This window comes from Ornithodoros turicata, chromosome 9 (genome assembly GCF_037126465.1).
Source record: "Ornithodoros turicata isolate Travis chromosome 9, ASM3712646v1, whole genome shotgun sequence".
Classification (NCBI taxonomy): Eukaryota; Metazoa; Arthropoda; class Arachnida; order Ixodida; family Argasidae; genus Ornithodoros; species Ornithodoros turicata.
The window spans coordinates 20,215,898-20,235,935 of NC_088209.1; the positions used below are offsets into that span (position 1 = coordinate 20,215,898).

The window sequence follows — 20,038 nt, forward strand, 5'->3', positions numbered from 1 at the left end:
TTGATTGGTTGAATGCTTAATGGCGCAACAACAACGCAGGTGATACTGCGCCAAGACAATGATAAAATATGGAGATCGTCGTTTTTCTCGCTTATTGTAACGTGACTTCAGTGGTCTGGATGCTATGTATGCACAAGAACTGACGTAAGAAGACCACAGTCCTAAGCATAGTGCTTCAAGACCATTGGTCGGGGAGGGGAGAGGGGGTTACACTGGGTAGACGAGCGGTCTGCCCGCTTAGACTGACGGCACGTTGATCCGGGGAGAGGGAAGTAGGATGAAGGAGAAGGTGAGGTTCGTTAACCATTCGCCGTCGTGAACAGTTCTGATTTCCGATTCACGCTACGCGTCCGGCAAAAAGGGATGCAGCAGTGACACATCAACCTGTGACACTGCAGTATAGTCGATAACTTTCAGAAGTATCTTCCTCGCCCTAATGAAGGGATCCGTGAAGGGATCACCCTCGTGTTGCAACAAGCACGTGGTGGCAATGATAGATTAGGTTTCCACCGCGGGATAACATGGAAGGGGCCAAACTTCGAGCGTAGCCCAGTCTTTCTCGCGGACATCTGATCGTGACAGTGCCCGCATTAGCGGGGGATCCCAGAGTGTTCCCGATAATCAGCTGTGAGCTCTCCCAGTAAACAGAGGCGCTCTCGAACCAATTAGAAACTTCGCAACCTACAAACTCTACTGTGCAATGTCTCGTTAGGACGGAAAATATTGACATATAGTACTCTCATGGCCAGCTGCCCATAAAGGGAGATGACGAATGATATTCCATGCGGCGGGGACCGGGGTAGACATCCGTGTTTGTGCTGTGTGTCGCATTAGGCGCGGGATTGCGCGTTGCCATGTCGTTCTGCTCCATCACGGCTGTGGCTATTACGATGTCACAGCTGGTCACGTGGACATTGCTATAGCAGCGCTTACATGAACCGGTGAGCTTGAGCATATGTGGTGTTAATTTGGGACAGTGTTATTTAGCGGTCAGTGTTGGTTATTCTAACATTTGCATGTTGCTGTCGTGTTTATATGTTGTTTTTCTATTGTATTTGTAGTATGTTCTACTCCTGTTAAGAAGGCTCGCAGTATGTATAAACCAATAAATAAATAAACTACACAGAGCGGGTCGAGTTGAGTGTCGAGACGAGTTGTACTCGACCCGGCGCATCGCAATTTACATGAATCATGAACTCGCTCTGACAGGAGGCGATCGCAGCGACGCCCCGCGTCGAGTCGAGCCGTGCAAGCGAAGCGAGTGCCCAACTCGAGCCGACCGCGTTCACATGCACCTACATGTCGAGTCGAGCGAATCAACCCACCCCCTGCTGTCGGGAGTACACGGCTCGACTCGAAGTCAACTGGACCCAACAGTTTACATGAGCGAGTAGATTCGACAGCTCAACTCGACATGCTCCTGTCGAGTTCATGTAAACGCGGCTTCACTCAATCGCCGCTCAACTCCTTTGCAAGATTGGGCATGAGTAAGCATGAGTGAACATGCTCAATGTGGCGAATGAGCTGTGTGAGCAAACGAAGAGCCGAGCAGGGAGTGAGTGAGCATAGGCTGACCAGAATATTTTATTTAACATAATTATCTAAGTACACAAGTTACTTCTCAAGTTACACTTTGCTTGTAAGTAACACCGGCATAGGCTAAGCGCATTAACATGCTCATGAGAGTGTTCTCGATGCATGCACGTGTGCAGACATGACTACGCAGTATAGGTTCCCCATATCAGCACGGCGATATTTTATCTATAGCTATTTTCAGAGCAGAACTTCTTCACTGTATATTTGCTCAGAACTTACTTGGCGGAACCAGCAAGACTCGTGCTGCGAGACTTGTTCTCCTTGCAGCGAGCGTTGCTCAAGCCAGGGTCCTCCAGTTTTGAAATCAGTTGCCGTACTACAGAGATATAGATGTTCTTTTCTTCTTCTTTTCTTTTTAGGGGGAGGGGGGTTTTCAATACATGTGGGACAACAATTGTGCAAATATTTCGTCAAATTAGGATGCTGTGTGTGCGCGCGAACACACACACACATGGCACCAGTGCACTTCATATGCATGTGTAGAACTTGGACAGTGGACGTGAGCTCGATTCGGACTACATCATTACTCACTGCTTTTTTTTTCTTTTTTTCTTTGTGTGTTAGTTCTTGTTTTCGCTTTCTTTTTTTCAGTCACAAGCGGTTTCTGAAAAAGTTCCACTTAAAATCACTGTAAAGACCTCTTTGCAAAGCAAGTGGAAATTGTTTCATAATCCGCTTGTAACTGCAAACATTTTTCACCTGGTTAAGCTCAAGTGTTATTCTTCCCACAAATCACAAGCGAGCACAAGCCTTTTCCCTCTATCAAAAGCCCTGTTACGGTCAGGTCTGCCCGTCAAGCCCAATGATGCCCTGCCTGCACACGTGTAACCTTGAATGTAAGGCACCTTTATTCTACTGGGCTCCTGCGCTACACGGTTTTCTCTTCTTCCGCCTCGGAGCGAGAGGCTCCAACACGAACTGCCAAATTTAATTGGCCAGACGACTTGAAAGGTGCTCTACAGGGGGCGGCTCATTCTTGCTTGCACTTTTTACATACAGGCCTACAGGTAGCTACGGGCCTAGAGAGTCCCTACTTCATCGACTACGTAACGCCGCCGCGCAAAGCATGCTGGTGAGCACCTATCAGCCTTATCAGCAGACGCGTCCTTCCTGCTTCTTGGCCACAGGGGCGTCGGAAGTCCCTCACGGCGGGGGGGGGGGGAGCCTTAACGTAACCCAACCTAACCTAACATAGAAGAGCCATTGATGTGCCTATTAGACTCGTGCATGCAATTCGATAACTGCGGAGGGCGTAACGGCATATGGCCACCTCTCGTTCTTGATGACCTTGAGGCGAAAAGTAAATTGGCGTCTGAGCAGCACACACTGAAATATTGTTTCATTAGGTGCGATAAGACAAATAGAAGTAAGCGAGCGGTGGCTTGTTCCTTTATTTTCTATTTTTGTTCTCGGCAAGAGCGCAATGCTGTCGTCTGCAAAGGGTGTCTATATTGTTGCACTAAAAAGGTTTTGCCGAGTGTTCTGGCCATGGCTCACTCAAAGACAGCAGATATGCTACACGTACGTGTCATCAAGCAGACCAGCGAACTGCATAAAGAGTCCTCGCTGCAGGATAAGTGTTTTGCTTTCTAGCATCGAATGGTTCCTTGGGCTGATCAAAAGCAAGTCGATATCCTTTGCTTGAGCGAAATCTGCGTTTTCCTGTATCGTCTAAGCAAGGCCACTGAAATGGCGCGTCGCCACTCTTTGCGCATCGACCAGCAGGTGCGGTACCACATAGGATAGTACCTATTCGGGTGAATCGTCTACTTTTTAAACGGGTCGTTGTTTTCACTCTGCGCAGAAACCTGAAAGCGAGTCTGTCTCGGACGACACGTACAGGGTCGGCCACACATAAGAGCATCGCGGGAGCGCATGACCTGCAAGTACGCCAGCGCCGCGTAACGGATGCTCCTGGGTTTGAGACCTCGCGCATAGCGAACGTTCGCCCCCTCTCGGTTGGGGTCGTCATTGCTCTCGTGGCGCCGCCCGGCGTGGAAACCCACCTGCTTCTGCTACTCAATCTCTGCTGGCGATGTTTTGATCAGCGCGTGGCGCGGCATAATCTTTTACAACATCAACGTCCTATCGGGATTGCGCCACGCAATGATCAAAATATCGCCAGCAGATGGGTCCCCACGCCTGCTGGCGCCACGAGAGCAATGTCAAACCCAACCGAGTGGTGGCGAACGTTCGCTAGGCGCGAGGTCTCAAACCCATGAGCATCCGTTACGCGGCGCTGGCGTACTTGCAGGTCATGCGCTCCCACGATACTCTTATGTGTGGCCGATCCTGTACAGATGAAAAATGGAGTGGCGGGACCCTCATAGCGGAAGTTCGTGCGGGAGGAGGGGGAGCAAAAAATCGAGGGGGAGGGGGGAGACCTCCTACCTTCCGACGCCCCTGCTTGCACAGCACAACAAAATCTAACCTTGAACCGGTCGTCTTATCACGTCACATATTCGTAAACACACGGTCATCTAGAAGGCCAACTTTGTGCCGGCCCGTCCGCTTCACGGGCCGTGGGTGACCACGTGATGCGGTCACGTGATAGGGTCACGTGCCGTATAAGGCTGCCGCATTTTACGTGCGTGTGGCTCTATGCTTTTTTTTTTTTCTCTTTTATTTTTCCTGTGTTTCACTGCACTCTGCACCGGTGAATTCGAGTAACCTCTATGGGCATTGAGTAACCTACACTTTCTCGGCATTTTCAATTGCACGTATGCAGTCACACCCATACGGTATAGACCCCCTATATCACTAACATTGCCAGCCCGTTTCCTCATACCTTTAAAAGGCCCCTTTCCACGCGTTCCATTTTTCAATCCAAAAGCTGATATGTGTGCGTCACTGATTGAAGAGCAATCTTCCAGTATACTCGCTCCTCAGCAGTCATCAGCCAACCTCGCAATCTTCTCCCACTCATCAGGGAAAAAAAAAGAACCCAACGACGACTAACAAAAAAAAAGTGAGTGCCATCGAAGAGGCAATTTTCATAAAGCAATAAAAATAAAACGATACTACTCTACTTCCATTTCTACTGCGTGACCGTTCTCCCAAGAAGATATCCTCGTCGCCAAATTCGTACCTTAACTCCAACTGTTCAAGAAGGGAGCATACCCCATAATCATGTAGCTCTGTGTGTCTGCCCGTATCATCAGCGAGCAACTTCAGTAGACACTCGCGGAACAAGAGGAGACACGATATACGCAAAACCATGAGGACCCTATAACAACTGGTAATCTCTCGACTCTGGGGAAAAAGACAGCCAATCAGATGAAACGGCAGGGCTCTCCAAAGAGAGAACCAATTACGGAGATAGAATAGAGAGAGACAAATGAAGGAAAATAAAAATGGCGTCGGTCTTCGCCAATGTCCCTCGAAGAAATCAAGCGGTAAGCCCGGAGTGGAAAGGAATGTAAGAAATAGGAGATCGGAGTTTGGCTTTGATCACCTTATCGCAAGTGAGAAATGGGCTCCCAGGAGGCTATTTCCTCGCTGGGCAGCAAAACTCCCTCGGTGCCTCCATTTTTTTTCTTCTTTTTTTTTTCGAAAAGCTCGCAGTGCAGCGATGCCGTACCCGTAGGGTCACATCGATGGGGCCTTACACGTACCTGCGGACCACCGGCTCATAAGATATTACTCTGCAGGCAGCCGCAAGTAATGCGGTCGTTGACTGCAAAGCAATGATCCTAAAAATTATTCCTTCGCTAGCTTCGATTAACAGTACCGTGACAAGAACGCAGGCCGGGTTAAACCGAAAATATGATACAGATCTCCGAAAGTTACACGATCTTGAACCCTACACTCTTAAAAATTAGGTGGTGGTGGTGGAGGTGGTGATAGGGCTTGCCGTTGTCGGCCTCACGTATGTGGGCAACGTCACGACTCACGCCCTGGGGGAATGCGCGTCCTGGGCCGACTTCTAAGGACCGCATAGCATGCTCATAGCCAACTATCATCCCGAATGACAACAATACGTTTACGTCGAATACGTCGAATAATGTACGTTTCATTCTGCTCACCCTGCCTTGTATACACCGCGCGGTCCCCGGATGCTTTCAAGCTACAGAGTCGTAGCTTTTGTACGTGGACCACAGCCATTTCTGTGGATTGAAACGGGGGCGGCGCGACGTCCTCAATTCACGGGGACCCCGGATCCCAACCGGCGCTCCCTTCTATCCCCCACCGCCACCGCCAATCTATGCCTGGGTTCCCAAAATTCGAGGTGGTCTGAATGACAAAAAGTGTCAAATGCTTTATTGTTTTCGTCTTGTATGGATAAGAATGCATATTATATTTGCATACGAATGTTTCAGTATACAGAATAATAACAAAAACACACCACGCAAGCCCTATCTCTAATTATATCACGGCATCCCAAAGACTCACGCTCTAAACTATTTCCGCGAGACGGAATCCTTTATTATAGCGTTGTCGTCGAGCATGTCGAGTTTCTCCGGGTAGGCGTGCAAGATGCACAGATGGTTTAGTCGTCTCTTCCCCATGGACGATCTTAGGAACGTCTTCAGTCTCCGCAGTAACGGGAACGATCTCTCGCCCGTTGCTGAAGTGGCTGGTACAACCGACAACACACGGATACAACACACCAAACCAACCGACGGCAATTTGATCGATTCATGAAAAAGGTTTATGGCATTTTATTCGCATGCGGCATCTGAGATAACACTATGACGTCTATCCTCCGTGGGAATTTTGCGCCCCCTTCACAGATTCAGGGGGTCTACAGTAACCCCCCTCCCTTCCGCCGCCCCTGGGTGGAAATCGCTAAATACATAAAGAACACCCATTGACAAAATACTTGCCAGGGAGAACTCCCTACCTTCCCTAACACTCGGTTGTCCTGTCTGTGCTCTCTTTCTCATTGATTAGTTGGTTGGTTGATTGACTGATTGATTGATTGAAAAAAGAAAAATATGGAGTATTCTACTGGTTACGCCCAATAGTGTTTTAGTGTCAAGCAGACTGTTGGGCTCAATTCATATCTGTTGAGAATGATGGGAGAAATGGTCTCCTCGCGTATCTCATGGCATGTCACACTCAAAACTAGTAACAGATTGATATCCACGACTGGCGTTATCGTCTTCCGACCTCAAGAAGAGGAAAAGTGCGCGTGATGTGCATGTTCAATGAAGATACAGTTCGGACGAATATGCGGGGAAGTCAATGTTGATTATGATAATTTGCGTCGCCAAACAATTAGGAATGTCAATGTGTCAAACCTGCACCACTCTGGCAAAGAAATCAATGCAGGACGGATGAATTTTGTTCTACACTCTTAAAAAAGGGGTTTGCTTTAACTCCTTTTTCTTGCCCCATATATAACTCCCTTTTGGAGAGTACAATTGCTCTCAACAAAGGAGTCTCCTCATTCCCTCAAGGGAGTAGCATTACTCTCTTACTCCCTACCAGAGAGTAATATTACACTCCAGTAGGGGGCAAAAATAACAAAGACGGTTAAGAGCATCAACTGTTTACTATATACATTAAAAACACGACTTTCGTGCAGTAGGCTGCACTTCAGGTTTGAGGACCTGTTACAAGTGGTGAAGCATATGCTTCAGCCTACTGCACGAAAGTCTTGTTTTGAATGTATATAGTAAACAGTTGATGCTCTTAACCGTCTTTGTTATTTTTTATTCTGCATCGCCGGAAACTTGTACATTGTTTTTCTTCACGTTCTACGATCTCCAGTAGGGGGTTAGAGCGTAACCGCCTCTTCCTCCTCTTTTGGAGGCTTCTTTTTTTAGAGCAATTGTACTCTCCAAAAGGGAGTTATATATGTGGCAAGAAAAAGGAGTCAAAGTACACCTTTTTCTTTTTTTTGAGAGTAAGGACAAAGAAGGGGAAGGTTGGTTGCTACCCCAATAATAATAAAAACTAAAAAATGCCCGTGCGCGGTGGCGTCGGAAGGTGGGTACTACAGGGACGGACGCCCCACCAACCTTGCGCTCAAGCTGTGGACTCTTAATCGTATACAGGTATCGAAATCGAACAGTGCAAGTAACGTTGCAGAACAATACACAATATTTACGTACTTCGCATGAACGCAACCAGAGCCCCGATCACTACCACAAAACACATTCTAAGCCTGAAATAGAAGTAGAAAAAGAAAAAAAGGAAACGTAGGTCGCCCTGGTACAACCAGCTGTTGAATGATGTGACATGTGTGAAAGCACTGAGTGATTTAAAAGATTACTTTAGCCCGTGTGCCCTTGAGGTATAGTTCGCCGGGGCACACAGCGCAGGTTGGTGGTGCTGCTTTGGCCAGCTCCCCTGTACCTTCTCAACACCAAAGAGGTCGGTTGTCAAGTTAGCAAGGGCGTTCTTCAGTGTTTACAAAGTATAGAGTCGAAGTGTCGGCAGGTGACCAGCACGTACTCAACAGTGCCGCAAGTTGAACAGTGGATTGAAGAGTGAGTAGGGAGTGAGGAGGACTCCTTTTTCGGAGTAACTGTACACTGTAAAGGGAGTTATATATGTGGCAAGGGTTTACTCCCAAAAAAGAGTTACAATACACCCTTTCTTTTAAGGGTCTAGGTCCACCAGTGTGGTCTCTCTTTTTTCGCTTTCTTGGCAGGTACACGACTCGTGATTTAATCCTCCATTATGTTTTGTCGGTAGCCCATTCGAGTTCTGAATCGGTCCACAGTACGCAGCGTAAACAAAAACAGTCGTGGTAAAATGGGCAAAACGGCAAGCACAGGGTAAAAAAAAAGAAAAACATAAGTGACATCACCGCAGTCTCGCTGACAAACAGCGTAATATTTGTTTCATTGACCGTTACTATAGGCTGTCAACTGGAGACGCATTGCCATTAACTCACTGGCGCTTCGCTATTGCCAACGTAAAATAAATGTTCCATGATTGATGGGGCAGTAAACATGCCGGTAGTGCCCATCAGGGTGTGCGACCTGGCTCTTTGCAGCTTGGGGGTCACATAACATCTGTTTATTTAAAGACAAGATACCGTGTGTGTCAGAAGCACGTGACATGCCGGTAAATACACGTCGAATAGGCTTCCGACAACATTATTATCGTCCAGCTGCGGCTCCAGCTTCATTAACTTCTAAACTGCGGAAGATCGGTGACCTCACATCCACTCTGTGACTGATTTTGACTGCCCTTGGAGCTTGGCTGCTAACTAAGGAATAGCAAGTCACCTTTTCTGGCTGACGTTTCCTGCCAAATAAATAGGTCCACCCCTTCGAAACTGCACATTTTTTAGGCACTAATTAAATATACATTAAACAAAAGTAAGATACTAAACTAAAATGAAAAATTAGGTTCAGGTAAGATTAAAATATAATATAGTATTTCATTACAGTTTCATTACATTTTATAATACAGTAATTACATTTCCATTCAAAATAAATTAATTTAACAGGCTGAAGGTATACGCACGAGAAATGCAACCCCAAGATGAGCGAGAGGCATAATAAAGAACAATGCAGTGTTGGCTGTTTGTTGCGGTGTTGGCTGTGTGTTGGTTGCGGTGTATTTCGCACTGAGAGGCCGCAATCAATGGGGCCACGATTATTGGGATGACGGAACACAGGATGAACCTGATGTAGAGTCTGATGTAGAGCCTGATGTAGAGCCTGATGTAGAGCCTGATGTAGAGCCTGATGTAGAGCCTGATGTAGAGCCTGATGTAGAGCCTGATGTAGAGCCTGATGTAGAGCCTGATGTAGAGCCTGATGTAGAGCCTGATGTAGAGCCTGATGTAGAGCCTGATGTAGAGCCTGATGTAGAATCTGATGTAGAATCTGATGTAGAATCTGATGTAGAATCTGATGTAGAATCTGATGTAGAAGAAAACTAGCTGAAACAGTCCCTCGCGCGGCAAGCAGAAGGAGAAGGAGTTTGCCTGAAATTTATGGTATTACTCCGGCCAGTTTGATTTATAACACCTTACAGTCTCGGTAATTTATCAGATAGAAAGGCGCCCCGAGCAGGAAAAAAAAATAATAGAAAGGCAGGCTTCCTGGAAATCGTGAATCTTGTAAAGAAGCATGGCATAGCTTAACTGCAGCAGCAAAACTTTTTCTTTTCTATCTCTCTCTCTCCCTCTCTCTCTCTCTTTTTTTATTATTGTGAGTTACCGCTCATGATACGCAACCTGCACTCTAAAAACAGAGTTTCACCGCATAGCACGCTCCTAGCCAACCATCATCCCGAATGACAACGTCTCAAGCAGCACATCTTGGTCCAGTTTTGGACCAATATTGGCAATATATACAGGCCCAATTTTGGTCCAATCTTGAAGCAATATTGGGTCGGCATTGCCAATATTGGTCGAATATTGGGCCAAGATGTTGTGCTACTTGGGGTTCTCACCCTTGGTTTGACGAAAACGGGGGGAGGGGGCGTACGCCATTTTTGTAGCGATTATGATCTGCATAATGCCACAAAAATGGCGTACGCCTCCCGCTTTCAGCAAATCAGGGGAAAGAACGTCACTCGGGATGATGGTTGGCTAGGTGCCTGCTATGCGGTGAAGTTCCATTTTTTTTTCCATTTCTATCCGACTTCAGGGGGAACCGTGCCGATATTCGTCTGGAAAGTCTTCGGAAAATCCAGGGAAAACCTCAGACAGCACAGCCGGCGGTAGGATTCGAACCCACCACCTCCCAGTCTTCAGCACGACCTTGGCAACGAACCGATGTCAAGATTGGCGTAGAAACGGTGCCCATGATGCGCGTTTTCCTGTCAGGTCGTCATCCGCGCAATCTATGGATGAAGAGAAATGTGCCCCTTCGTCTCGTGGTGCCCCCATTTTCCATTTTTCTGCACGTTCAGTGAAACCTTCGTCGCAGGGCGGCGGCTTCCTAACGACAACAGGTCTACTGGATGAACCATAGGTTTCGGCCCCATAGTGTGTGTGTGTGCCAGGTTCAATACATTTTCATATCACTCACGCTGACTCATATGCAGTGGGGTAGGGTACCTCAGCTTATGCGGTGACACACCCCATGACGTCATCGTGACACATTTGTTGTTGTTTCGCCACAGTATTAATAAATCGAAAATGAAAACGCAGTTGCTAGGAAATATGGGTATTTATATCAATACATTGTGTAATACATTGTGCCACTACTAGCCTTTTCTCCAGATGAAGGTCAGTTAACTTTAAAGTATAAAATATTATGCATTGTACGAGTAGAGCAACGTAGAAACAAAACAAGAAAGTGTGGGAAGTTCGAAGTGCTGCAGATAGGAAATTGAGAGCAAAGATGGTGTGGAAAGGTATAAGCTTCCCGGGAAATAGACCTCTACCCGAGAAACGTCATCATGACGTTGGCAGACAGACTGAAACCAAAACACATCGGAAGGAGAGGGCTGGGTTCCACGAATGGGCACTTGTTCGCTGCCTCCTATTGAAAGAAAAGTAGGATCGAAGGTCGCGTCCCGTTCAGGGATCATCGTAATCCCCTCAAGACCGTGGCTTTCGGGCGCGACCTTGTTCGCCCCCTATACCTTCGAGCGTAGTTCAACTCTACCAAATTGGTGGCGCTGTCGAACACTATGACGTCATTTGTTTACAAACAGGGAGAGGTCTATTAGCAACATGTCGCGTGCAGAGAGGCAGAATGCACATCAGATAATGAGGGAGCTCATATTGTACTTTTCTTCTGATACGAAGTGCAGAAAAGTGTGCCTGAAGAAAATAAGCAGATTGTGAGGAGGAAAAAAAAGACTAGCAGAAGAATTTACCACCCCTGTGCTGGTGGATAGGTGGGTGGTTTCGAGCACTTAGTATGCACAAAAACGCGATTCAAGGAATGGGCGCCGCCATTAGTGCTGCCACCCCGTGGTAGTCACAGGAACTGTGCACGTGTGGACTGCCGTTTGCAGAGTTCCTTCATTTTCCCGTGTGTTTTCGTTCATTTTCGTGTCAGTTCGTGTTCATTTCGTGCCCACTCATCTTCTCTCGCTCGGGAACCAGTGTAGAAAAGATACTGCATCGGCCAGCACTCGTCACGTGAACAGCTGTGCATATCGCACGCGGAAGCGAGCAATCTTCTTTTTCCTTGATCTTTCGAACGTTGATACGCTACTCAGATGTTTACCGGATGACGAGTTATATGGAACGTTACGTTATCATCAGTCATATACTCATTAAAGACGGCGGCTACCAGTATTCATCCCAATGGTAAGAGCGATCTTGGCAGTCCACCCCTGTTGCGTCGTCGCTGGGAACGAGGCTATAAGGAGCGCACGGAGACTAGTGGTGCGAGAGTAACGCGACAAGGTCTATAAGCTGGGCGGGTTGGTATAGACACGTCTTGCAGGCGGCAGGAAAACACAATTGACGAAGATACAATATTTTACAGACGCATACAGGGACCGCTGTATGTGTTTGTAGAATGTTGTGTCCTCGTCAATGGTGTTCGAGTGTAACAGGGTCACCTGAGCGCTTTAGGAACTTCGCACAGAATTGCCCTGTAGCTTTTAGTCGGACTACCAGCTTAACTGTCGGCTTCTCATCGTACGAATCACTTGATTTTCACGGCGGGCCTCGCACAAAAATTATTTAACGCAATCAGCAGCAAGGAATTATCTGCAATCGTAAATAGGATGCGCTAACATGGCATGCCACACGGATACTCCCATGTATTACATGGGCTGCCACACGGGCACAAAAAAATATGATGTCATCCGTGCGATGCCACAGGTACAGTTTTGATAGCATTTGCCTTAATGCCAGTTTTGATGGCATATGCCTTAATGCCATTTTCCGCTTACTGAGTTCCCCATGACTCATTCACCCATGAAATGATTGATTCATAGGTAAAAGAAAACAGAAATGGAGATGTCAGTCCCAAATGCCTACTCTCGTTCCCATGGTTAGCGCAGAGTAACAAATTTAGTTAAAAACCACTGTAAACTAAAAGTAAAAAAATAGACCCACTAAATTAAACTAAAACTCAACTAAATGAAACTACTTTCTACTGTACAACACAATGTGATTTGATAACTGTCTCAAATATCTTTTCATGAAAGAAGTCCCAAGTTGTTAGACATTTTCATCGACAACAACAGCAAAAGAACTTGATGTGCCGCCATACCGTTTTCGATTCGGCACCGGTTGCAAATACGTTAACTGACCATGTTATTCAAATACATTAGAGCTGCTCCACATGAAAACCCACTTGATATTATATTTCAGAATATTAACTTAAAGTAGCATAACTTATATTTTACTTGGTGAGTGAACTGCATCGACATCATGGCATTTAATGCCATTAGAAAATAACGTGTGGCATGAGCTCCGTAAATAATGTCATTCAAGACCCGAATGCAATTAGACGATAATGTCATTCTTCGTGGGACTCGGGTATTAACACATCATTCAACAAAAGTATAATGCCTCCTCGAAATACTATAAGAGCAATACTCTGTCCTTCTCGAGTCCTACCATAGCCTCCTATATACTATAGTATATAGTATAGTATATATAGGAGGCTATGGACCTACCTTCTGAAAGACACGCAATCACTCCATGGGTAAAACTTCTTGTAAAACCTGACAAGAGCAAAACCCAGCGATCCGGTAACACATTTATCTGTTAACGTAACACAGACCTCCTTCGAAGCCGCTGGGTTTGAGATCTGCAGATCACCTTTAGCAATGTTTTTATCGCACTTTCATTACTTGCCGAACCAAAAAGGGAAAACGGTGTTCCGGCGAGGTGCTTTTCAGTGAAGAACACGTACGGTCAAAAAGTAAAAAGGGACAAAAATAAACAGTCCCGAAGGACGACAGGCGCGATGCGTAAGGGACATACAAACGAATGAACTCAAAAATCAATTTTAAAAGCGCACGCAGGAAGAGGGAAAAATGCCCTTCAGGGGAAAGAAGAACGTGGCAGAATTTATTATTAAGCAAAAATGGTAAATGTGGGAGCTGTCACAATGTCAAGACCTGGGAAGGCGTTTTGGTATCGCAGTGTTCCTTGTACTATAAATATTGCCCGCACGTATAGGAATCGGACAAGGAGCGTGCAACATTTTTTTTGTGCCGCTTGTGTTTAATTGTGGAACAGAGGAAAGTTCAGCAAACTTCTTTACGCCGCTCGGAACGGTGTCGTTAAAGTGGGCGCGCTGCCAAGGGAAATTGATTTTAGTGCTACCTGCAAACTTAACCACTCAGCTGTGAACTTTCCCGCAGCCCACTTAACAACAAAAAACTTCCGACGTGGGACGAAAGAGAGCTGTGCACATTATGTTTAGTTACCATAGCAACCACTTCTGAATCCTGGGTGTTAATACAGATTGAAAACAAACACAGGTATACGTGCGAACACGCATATATGGAAAGGAAATTTACGGCCCAATATCTACACTTGCCTGCTGTAACAGCAATAAAAAAAGGGAAACATGAACGCAAGATAACGTTATCAGAGAAAGATTTGCCCAGGGGATATACTACATTGCTGGTGCAGATGTTAGGTATATATATATATATATATCGTACGCTGTCGCCTGTGCGTACGTAAGGGATAGCGTTGATGGTTCTGCGCATGTCCACAACAGATAGAGAGCTTCGCGCAGTGCGCAGAACCACCAACGCTATCTGTTACGTACGCTATCACCTTTGCGTACGGTGTACTAAAACTCTCTAATATCAACACTGCACTTTGTAACCCGTGTAGAACAGCTACTTGTTTTGTTTCCTGCATCTGTTACATTACACTATGATGGGGCTGGCACACGACGTGTAAATCTAGCCCAAATACCTTACTATGATAGGACCCGTCGCGCTGCTCCTACTGTGTGGCAAGGTCAGCAGACAAATTAATTATAAGAATGGTTCTGAGGCCCTACAACCACACTCCCCCTGGCTTTTTGCAAGCCCCCACCTGAAATTTCCCAATACAGCTCGGCTACCAATGCATTTCCCATACACACATAACCCCACTTCAAAGCGCGGTACCCCCTCCCGTCCCCCCCTTTCCAGAGGTTGATTTCTGGGGAAACTACTGTTCAGAAGGCCAGCAATGCCACATAATGCACGAGGCATGTGATAGGCAGTTTTATCCAAAGCACTCTACGAAAACGAATGAAAGATCAGCAACTCCAAAGGAACACGGCGACTGGCTTATCACATTATCGGAACCGTATCTCGAGGGCATTCCGATCTGCTGAAGTTCGTCAACAACACCTGGAGCTGGATTTACGAAGCAATTGGCAATTACAGAACAACATGATGGCAGCTCGCGAATAGGCAAAGCCACGGAGCCGCAGTTTTACTTTAGAACGCGCTCACAATCCTCCCCTCCAAGCACCCGCCAGCCCCCGAAAAAGATCTTATAGCACCCCTCCTCCCGAATATATTCTGATGCGAATACATTTTCTGTGAATATACTTGGCAGAAGCCAGCTCACACCCCCTCCCCGCCAAATTATACTCCCCGCCCAGCCATCCTCACCAAGATCTTGGACAAAATCCCTATTCCGCAGAGCTAACAAGACGCACATGGCACATGTCATGCACTAGCACTGGTCGATGTTCCCGCGCGCGCGCGCCGCTTGAAACGAGACGCGCAGTGCCATTGAAACTGCCAACACGCGCAAAAAATAAAAAAATAAAATCAATACTTACAATACGTCTCATTTACCAGCTTTGACACCCTCTCTTGTTTCAGTTTGCTGTTTCGCTTGCCCATGGCCCAGTTTTCTCCCGTACGACACACAGACACTGCGAACGCGCACCGCACTTCGAAGAGGTGCCCTTCCCGGAGATGCACAACCACAACGTTGCGTTGCCACAAATGAGCGAGAAACGACAGTCGCTTGACACAAACAGACACAAGTGAAGTGTAACCCAATAGATGACAAGCCGCAGAGAAGAGCGTGCACTTAGAGAAACAGCGTGCTCGCGCTGCGCCGCCACAACGCAATTGCGTCCCCCCTTTCTCTTTCTCGCGTCCTCCTCGCGGAATTCTGCTCCTCAGCGCCATCTGTCGTCAACGGCAAGAGCGCCCTGTTGAATTGAGCAGAAATTGAGCGTGCGTGTAGCTCACGTCGGAATGGAAACCTTTGTCGAAAGACGCTGCTCGACCGATCTTTTGTGCGCACGAGGGAATCGGAAGGGAGTGGTAATTTCCTTTTTCTTGGAGCCCTATCCGAAGCGAATTTTAGTAAATTAAAGGGACCGTGAAATGATTTTCGCGAATTCCGAGTACTCTGCCGGAAACGGTTATCATGATTCTTCACTATCATATACACATCGACTTTTAACCGTATTAAGTGCACCGGGGGCGCAGTTGCCACGCAAAAATAGCGGGACGGGACCGCCGGATACATCCCTTGGAATCGGGCTTACGTCATCAACGTCCAGTCCTCTCAGCCAATTGTGGACGACCTGGAGCACACACCCCGCGGGACCACGTGGGTGCATGGTTTCGGTTTGGACAACAACTCCGTCTATCTGCCGTCCAAATCAGTAGAAATATGGCGCAACGCAAAATTGTCTGCGATGGACGAAGAGATTATGTGACGCACATATAGCGTCTAGGAATCTTTCCGTACGCAGAGGGCCACCGACAGAGACATTTCCTGAAGAAACAGCAGCTCAGAGAGGAAAACGTGCTCCAGTGACCATGCTGACAATCAACGGCTACACTTCTGGTAGGATTCTGTGTCAACGATTAGATACGACCATAGCTCGAGGTCAAATTGGCTACAATCCCCATTTTTTTTCTTTCAATCATCATCATCATCGAGGTCAAATTAAAACATATTTCATGGCGAAGTTTGGAAGCTTGCTTGGAAATTTTGCAATTTGCTCGCAAGAGACCGTCCGCGAATCGGCAACATTCTCTGTATGTGATGTCACGGCCAGTGCGCCTCGTAGGCGTGTCGTAGCAGCCGCCATTCACGGCCGTGGTTAACATAGAATATTTTCGCCAGTTTAACAATTTTCAACTTCATGTTTCACATGGTGAATGCTTTAGCACGGAGGAACAAATTAAAAATGATCGTAGGTGTGTCAAATATCATTTCATGGTCCCTTTAAGGTAATTTTTGCTTCCTGTCTTTTCGAACGATACTGGATTCGCTGCGCAAATGCATTTGTTAATGGCAGTCGAAAATAACCTAGTGCGCACTAAGTGTGAAACAAATACAAAAAAACTATTAAAAGAATCTAAAAGAAAGAGCAGTCCCGATTATATAAACACCTTACAAACCACATGTACAAGTTTCTGTCAGTGTCAATGTTACACGTATAGAGATCGCTTTACTGCGCCGCACCAACATCTTCTGTACCAACTTCAGTGTTCTGCATTCTGAGATCGTTTACGTGATTAGTATATGCGGAACAGAATCATCTTTCTTACGGGGTAGCTCTGCCCACATTCATGCAGTGTAATTATTTATTCATTTGTTCTCCCTCCTTTCCTACTACTGCATTTGTGCGTTCTTCCTTTAATGCTACCTCCCTCGTATAGTGCACGATCGAATGTGCCAGAAAAGAAAAAAGATCCTTCCAACTATCTTTAGAAACAGGTAACCGCAAAAGAATGCAACCTGAATGCAATTCATCTCAAGCAAGCCTCTAGCGCGCTCGTTGTACTATAACAACAGTATAACTCCCGCGCATCAGCAGCAAACAGCGCGTCGAGCCTGAGAGTGTGGGTTTCCTTTCATACCTTTCTACCCCCTGCTTATCCCATGAAAGACACCATATTGAAATGAACGAAGCGAATAGCTGGTGTTTGCTGCATTTCTGCTTCACGAGTGTTGCTCTTCAAGAAGACACATAACACACACACACAAAGAGAGAGAGAGAGAGAGAAACATTACAGGTCCATGCAACACGAGTGCAGGAACATCTGGAGAGTAGAAGATCTCGAAGAACATCTCGAGACTGGAAGGTAGTCGGGTTCGAATCCCCGGTGCCGGCTGTGCTGTTTGGGGTTTTTCTTGGGTTTTCCTCAGTCAGACATATGTCGACACAGTTCCTTTAGAAGTCGGCCCAGGACGCACATTCCCCCAGAGCGTTAGTCGTGACCTTGACCACCTTTGTGAGGCCGCAAATGGCGAGCTCTTTCATCAGTACAACCACCACCTTGACAAAAAATATCACACATTTTCGAACATTAAATTTGAAACTGCTAAATATTTGCGCATTTTGTTCAAATAACAGCTATTGTATCTGAAAGCGAAGTTTATAATTACTAGCAGAAGGATCAAACGTTGCTTTGGAAACCTGTTGGATACCGAATACCTTCGTGCGAGCATATTCAATTTAAAAAACAACGCTCGTGTTAGCCGTAATGAGACTAAAAACTTCACGAAACTATTTTAAAGGGGCAACGAAGCGCAAATATTTCTCCTCGCGGAATGAAAGTCGCCGTTACCTTGACAGCAATGCAAAAGGAACGGTATTCATCCGTTGCGTCGTTCGTGTTTTATGCGCTAACGAAACCGCAATGTGCAAACCGCTTTCCCTCTTCTGTCTTTCTCAAGAAGAGCGTCAGCGCGGAGCGGCCTGTCATTGGGTTCCTCAAACAAACTGCCCAATCACCGCGGGTGACTGTTTGAGAAGACCAATGACAGAGTGTCCCACTGTGCCGCCCTTCTGCAGAGAAGAGTGAAAGGGAAAATTGCGGTTTCTTTCGCCCATAAATCACGAACGACGCAACGGATGAATACCATTCCTTTTGTATTACTGTCAACGTAACGCGGCATATTGTGACGACAACGACGACTCAGGTCACCAGCATTCTCATCCTGTCATTAAACCAGTGCTGCGCGTAACATTTCGGTGGAAGTGCTGGCTCCTCACACATCCTACAAGAACATCTACAGAACATAACCGGTTCTGTACTATTGGGCTCGTTAAGTCGCTGCTCTCTTACTCCTTCTCGGGCGCTCGAGTTTCGTGCTTCTGGAGCAGCTATTAAACAGCACTTGGACGCTTGAACACGCTCGCTGTCCTGGCCATTTCTCCCTTTCTCTTTTTTATACTCTCTCTCTGCTCTGCTACCGACCCATGTCGTTGCCCATGTCCTGCGTTGTCTTTTTGTTTTCGTGGAGAGAAGAGGAGTCACGTGACACGGAGCACGATACCCCTTTTTCGCGCACCCTCCAAAAGCTGGGGCGTGAAGAGCGCGCTCGCGTATACGAAACTCGGAGTACGAACGTAACCACTTAACGGTGGGAGTGCCAAACACTCGCGCTCCGGAGCAGCCACTTAACGCACCCATTGGTGCGTCTCTGGCCCCAAGGCTGCTGTCATGGTCATCGACGCCCCAGCCCGCCCAGATGACGCGATAGACCAGACGACGACGACGACGGACCTAACCAGACGATCCCCAGCCCCGTGGATAAACGACGCCCAGGACAGCAGTACAGTGGCGGTCAAGCACGGCAAGAGGACCATAGGCGCCGTGCTACTGCGGGAAGCACAGCGTCACTTCATCCTTCAACCACGGTCGTCCATATCGCAAACTGACATCCACATCCACGACTTGACATTCTCGCTCATCCACATTGACCATCATAACGGTTTACGGAACAGGTCGTGAAGACCAGTTCCGACATATAACGATTTGCGATGTAGCGCTAGAAAATAAGAGCGATATTTTCCTCCTCGCAATGCTCCAAACCGCTAAAAATTAGCGCTTGCCGAACTTTTTTCAGCGCTAATATTAGCACTGCGTCCGTGTTGGCTAATGCGAAGGCCCTTCAGCGATGACGTCGCGGAAGTCATGGAGTTGTTTTGCTTCCGCATTTCACGGCACGGCGACCGCATTGGAAGCGGCGAGTCTGTCATCCAAAGTGTCTGGTAATTTTTCGTTCAGACAGTTGATCGGACTTGTTCGTTGACGTGCTGTCGAACTCCGGAGGTGCCATGATGAAAGAGAGACCAGAAACGACAATCGAACTTCCGCTAAATTATAGCGCTAGCGCTGCTTTGCAATTGTGAACCGTTTGATAACAGTGAACGCTGTTTTTGCGCGCTGTTTTGTAGCGCTATATTAGCGCGCTGCTATATGTCAGAATAGGCCTTTAAACTAATACGTTTCAGTCTAGTCTATTCGTGAGATGCAAACCATCGACTGGCACTTCGTTCGAGGCTTCCTCTTCCGTAAAGAAGATCCTCCGTTGTTGCGTCAGTGGACACAAACGCTGTTTTGATAGCTGCCCTTCTCTTGAAAGGCATTTAGGATGCCCGTGCGTCAGAGTTATTAGGTTGGTATATCACAAGGCTGCTGCACTGACCTCTCCTCTACCGCAACAGCAAGCAAAGCTGTGCGGCCTTGCGTTGATAATGTTACAGCAACAGGGTAAGCACAAAGCGACAGAATTATAAGAACACTACAATCAGATACCTTCAGCTCGCAAGAGATCAGGCACTCGCACCGATAACGATGTTTTATTACCGTCAAGGGCCTGCGCTTCACCTAT

The 20,038-nt window shown here is 46.9% G+C and overlaps 2 protein-coding genes across 2 annotated transcripts in view; both read right to left on the minus strand.

Moving 5' to 3' along the window:
• Nucleotides 1–15,526, minus strand: part of LOC135368307 (frequenin-2-like) — a 177,201-nt gene extending 161,675 nt beyond the window's left edge. Inside the window, exon 1 of the mRNA XM_064601496.1 lies at nt 15,225–15,526. Coding sequence (XP_064457566.1) covers nt 15,225–15,288 — 64 coding nt within the window. The 5' untranslated portion in view covers nt 15,289–15,526. The remainder of the gene's footprint in view (nt 1–15,224) is intronic.
• The window catches only part of LOC135368305 (protein GPR107-like), a 151,175-nt gene that overhangs the window by 96,975 nt on the left and 34,162 nt on the right, over nt 1–20,038 (minus strand). The window lies entirely within an intron of this gene.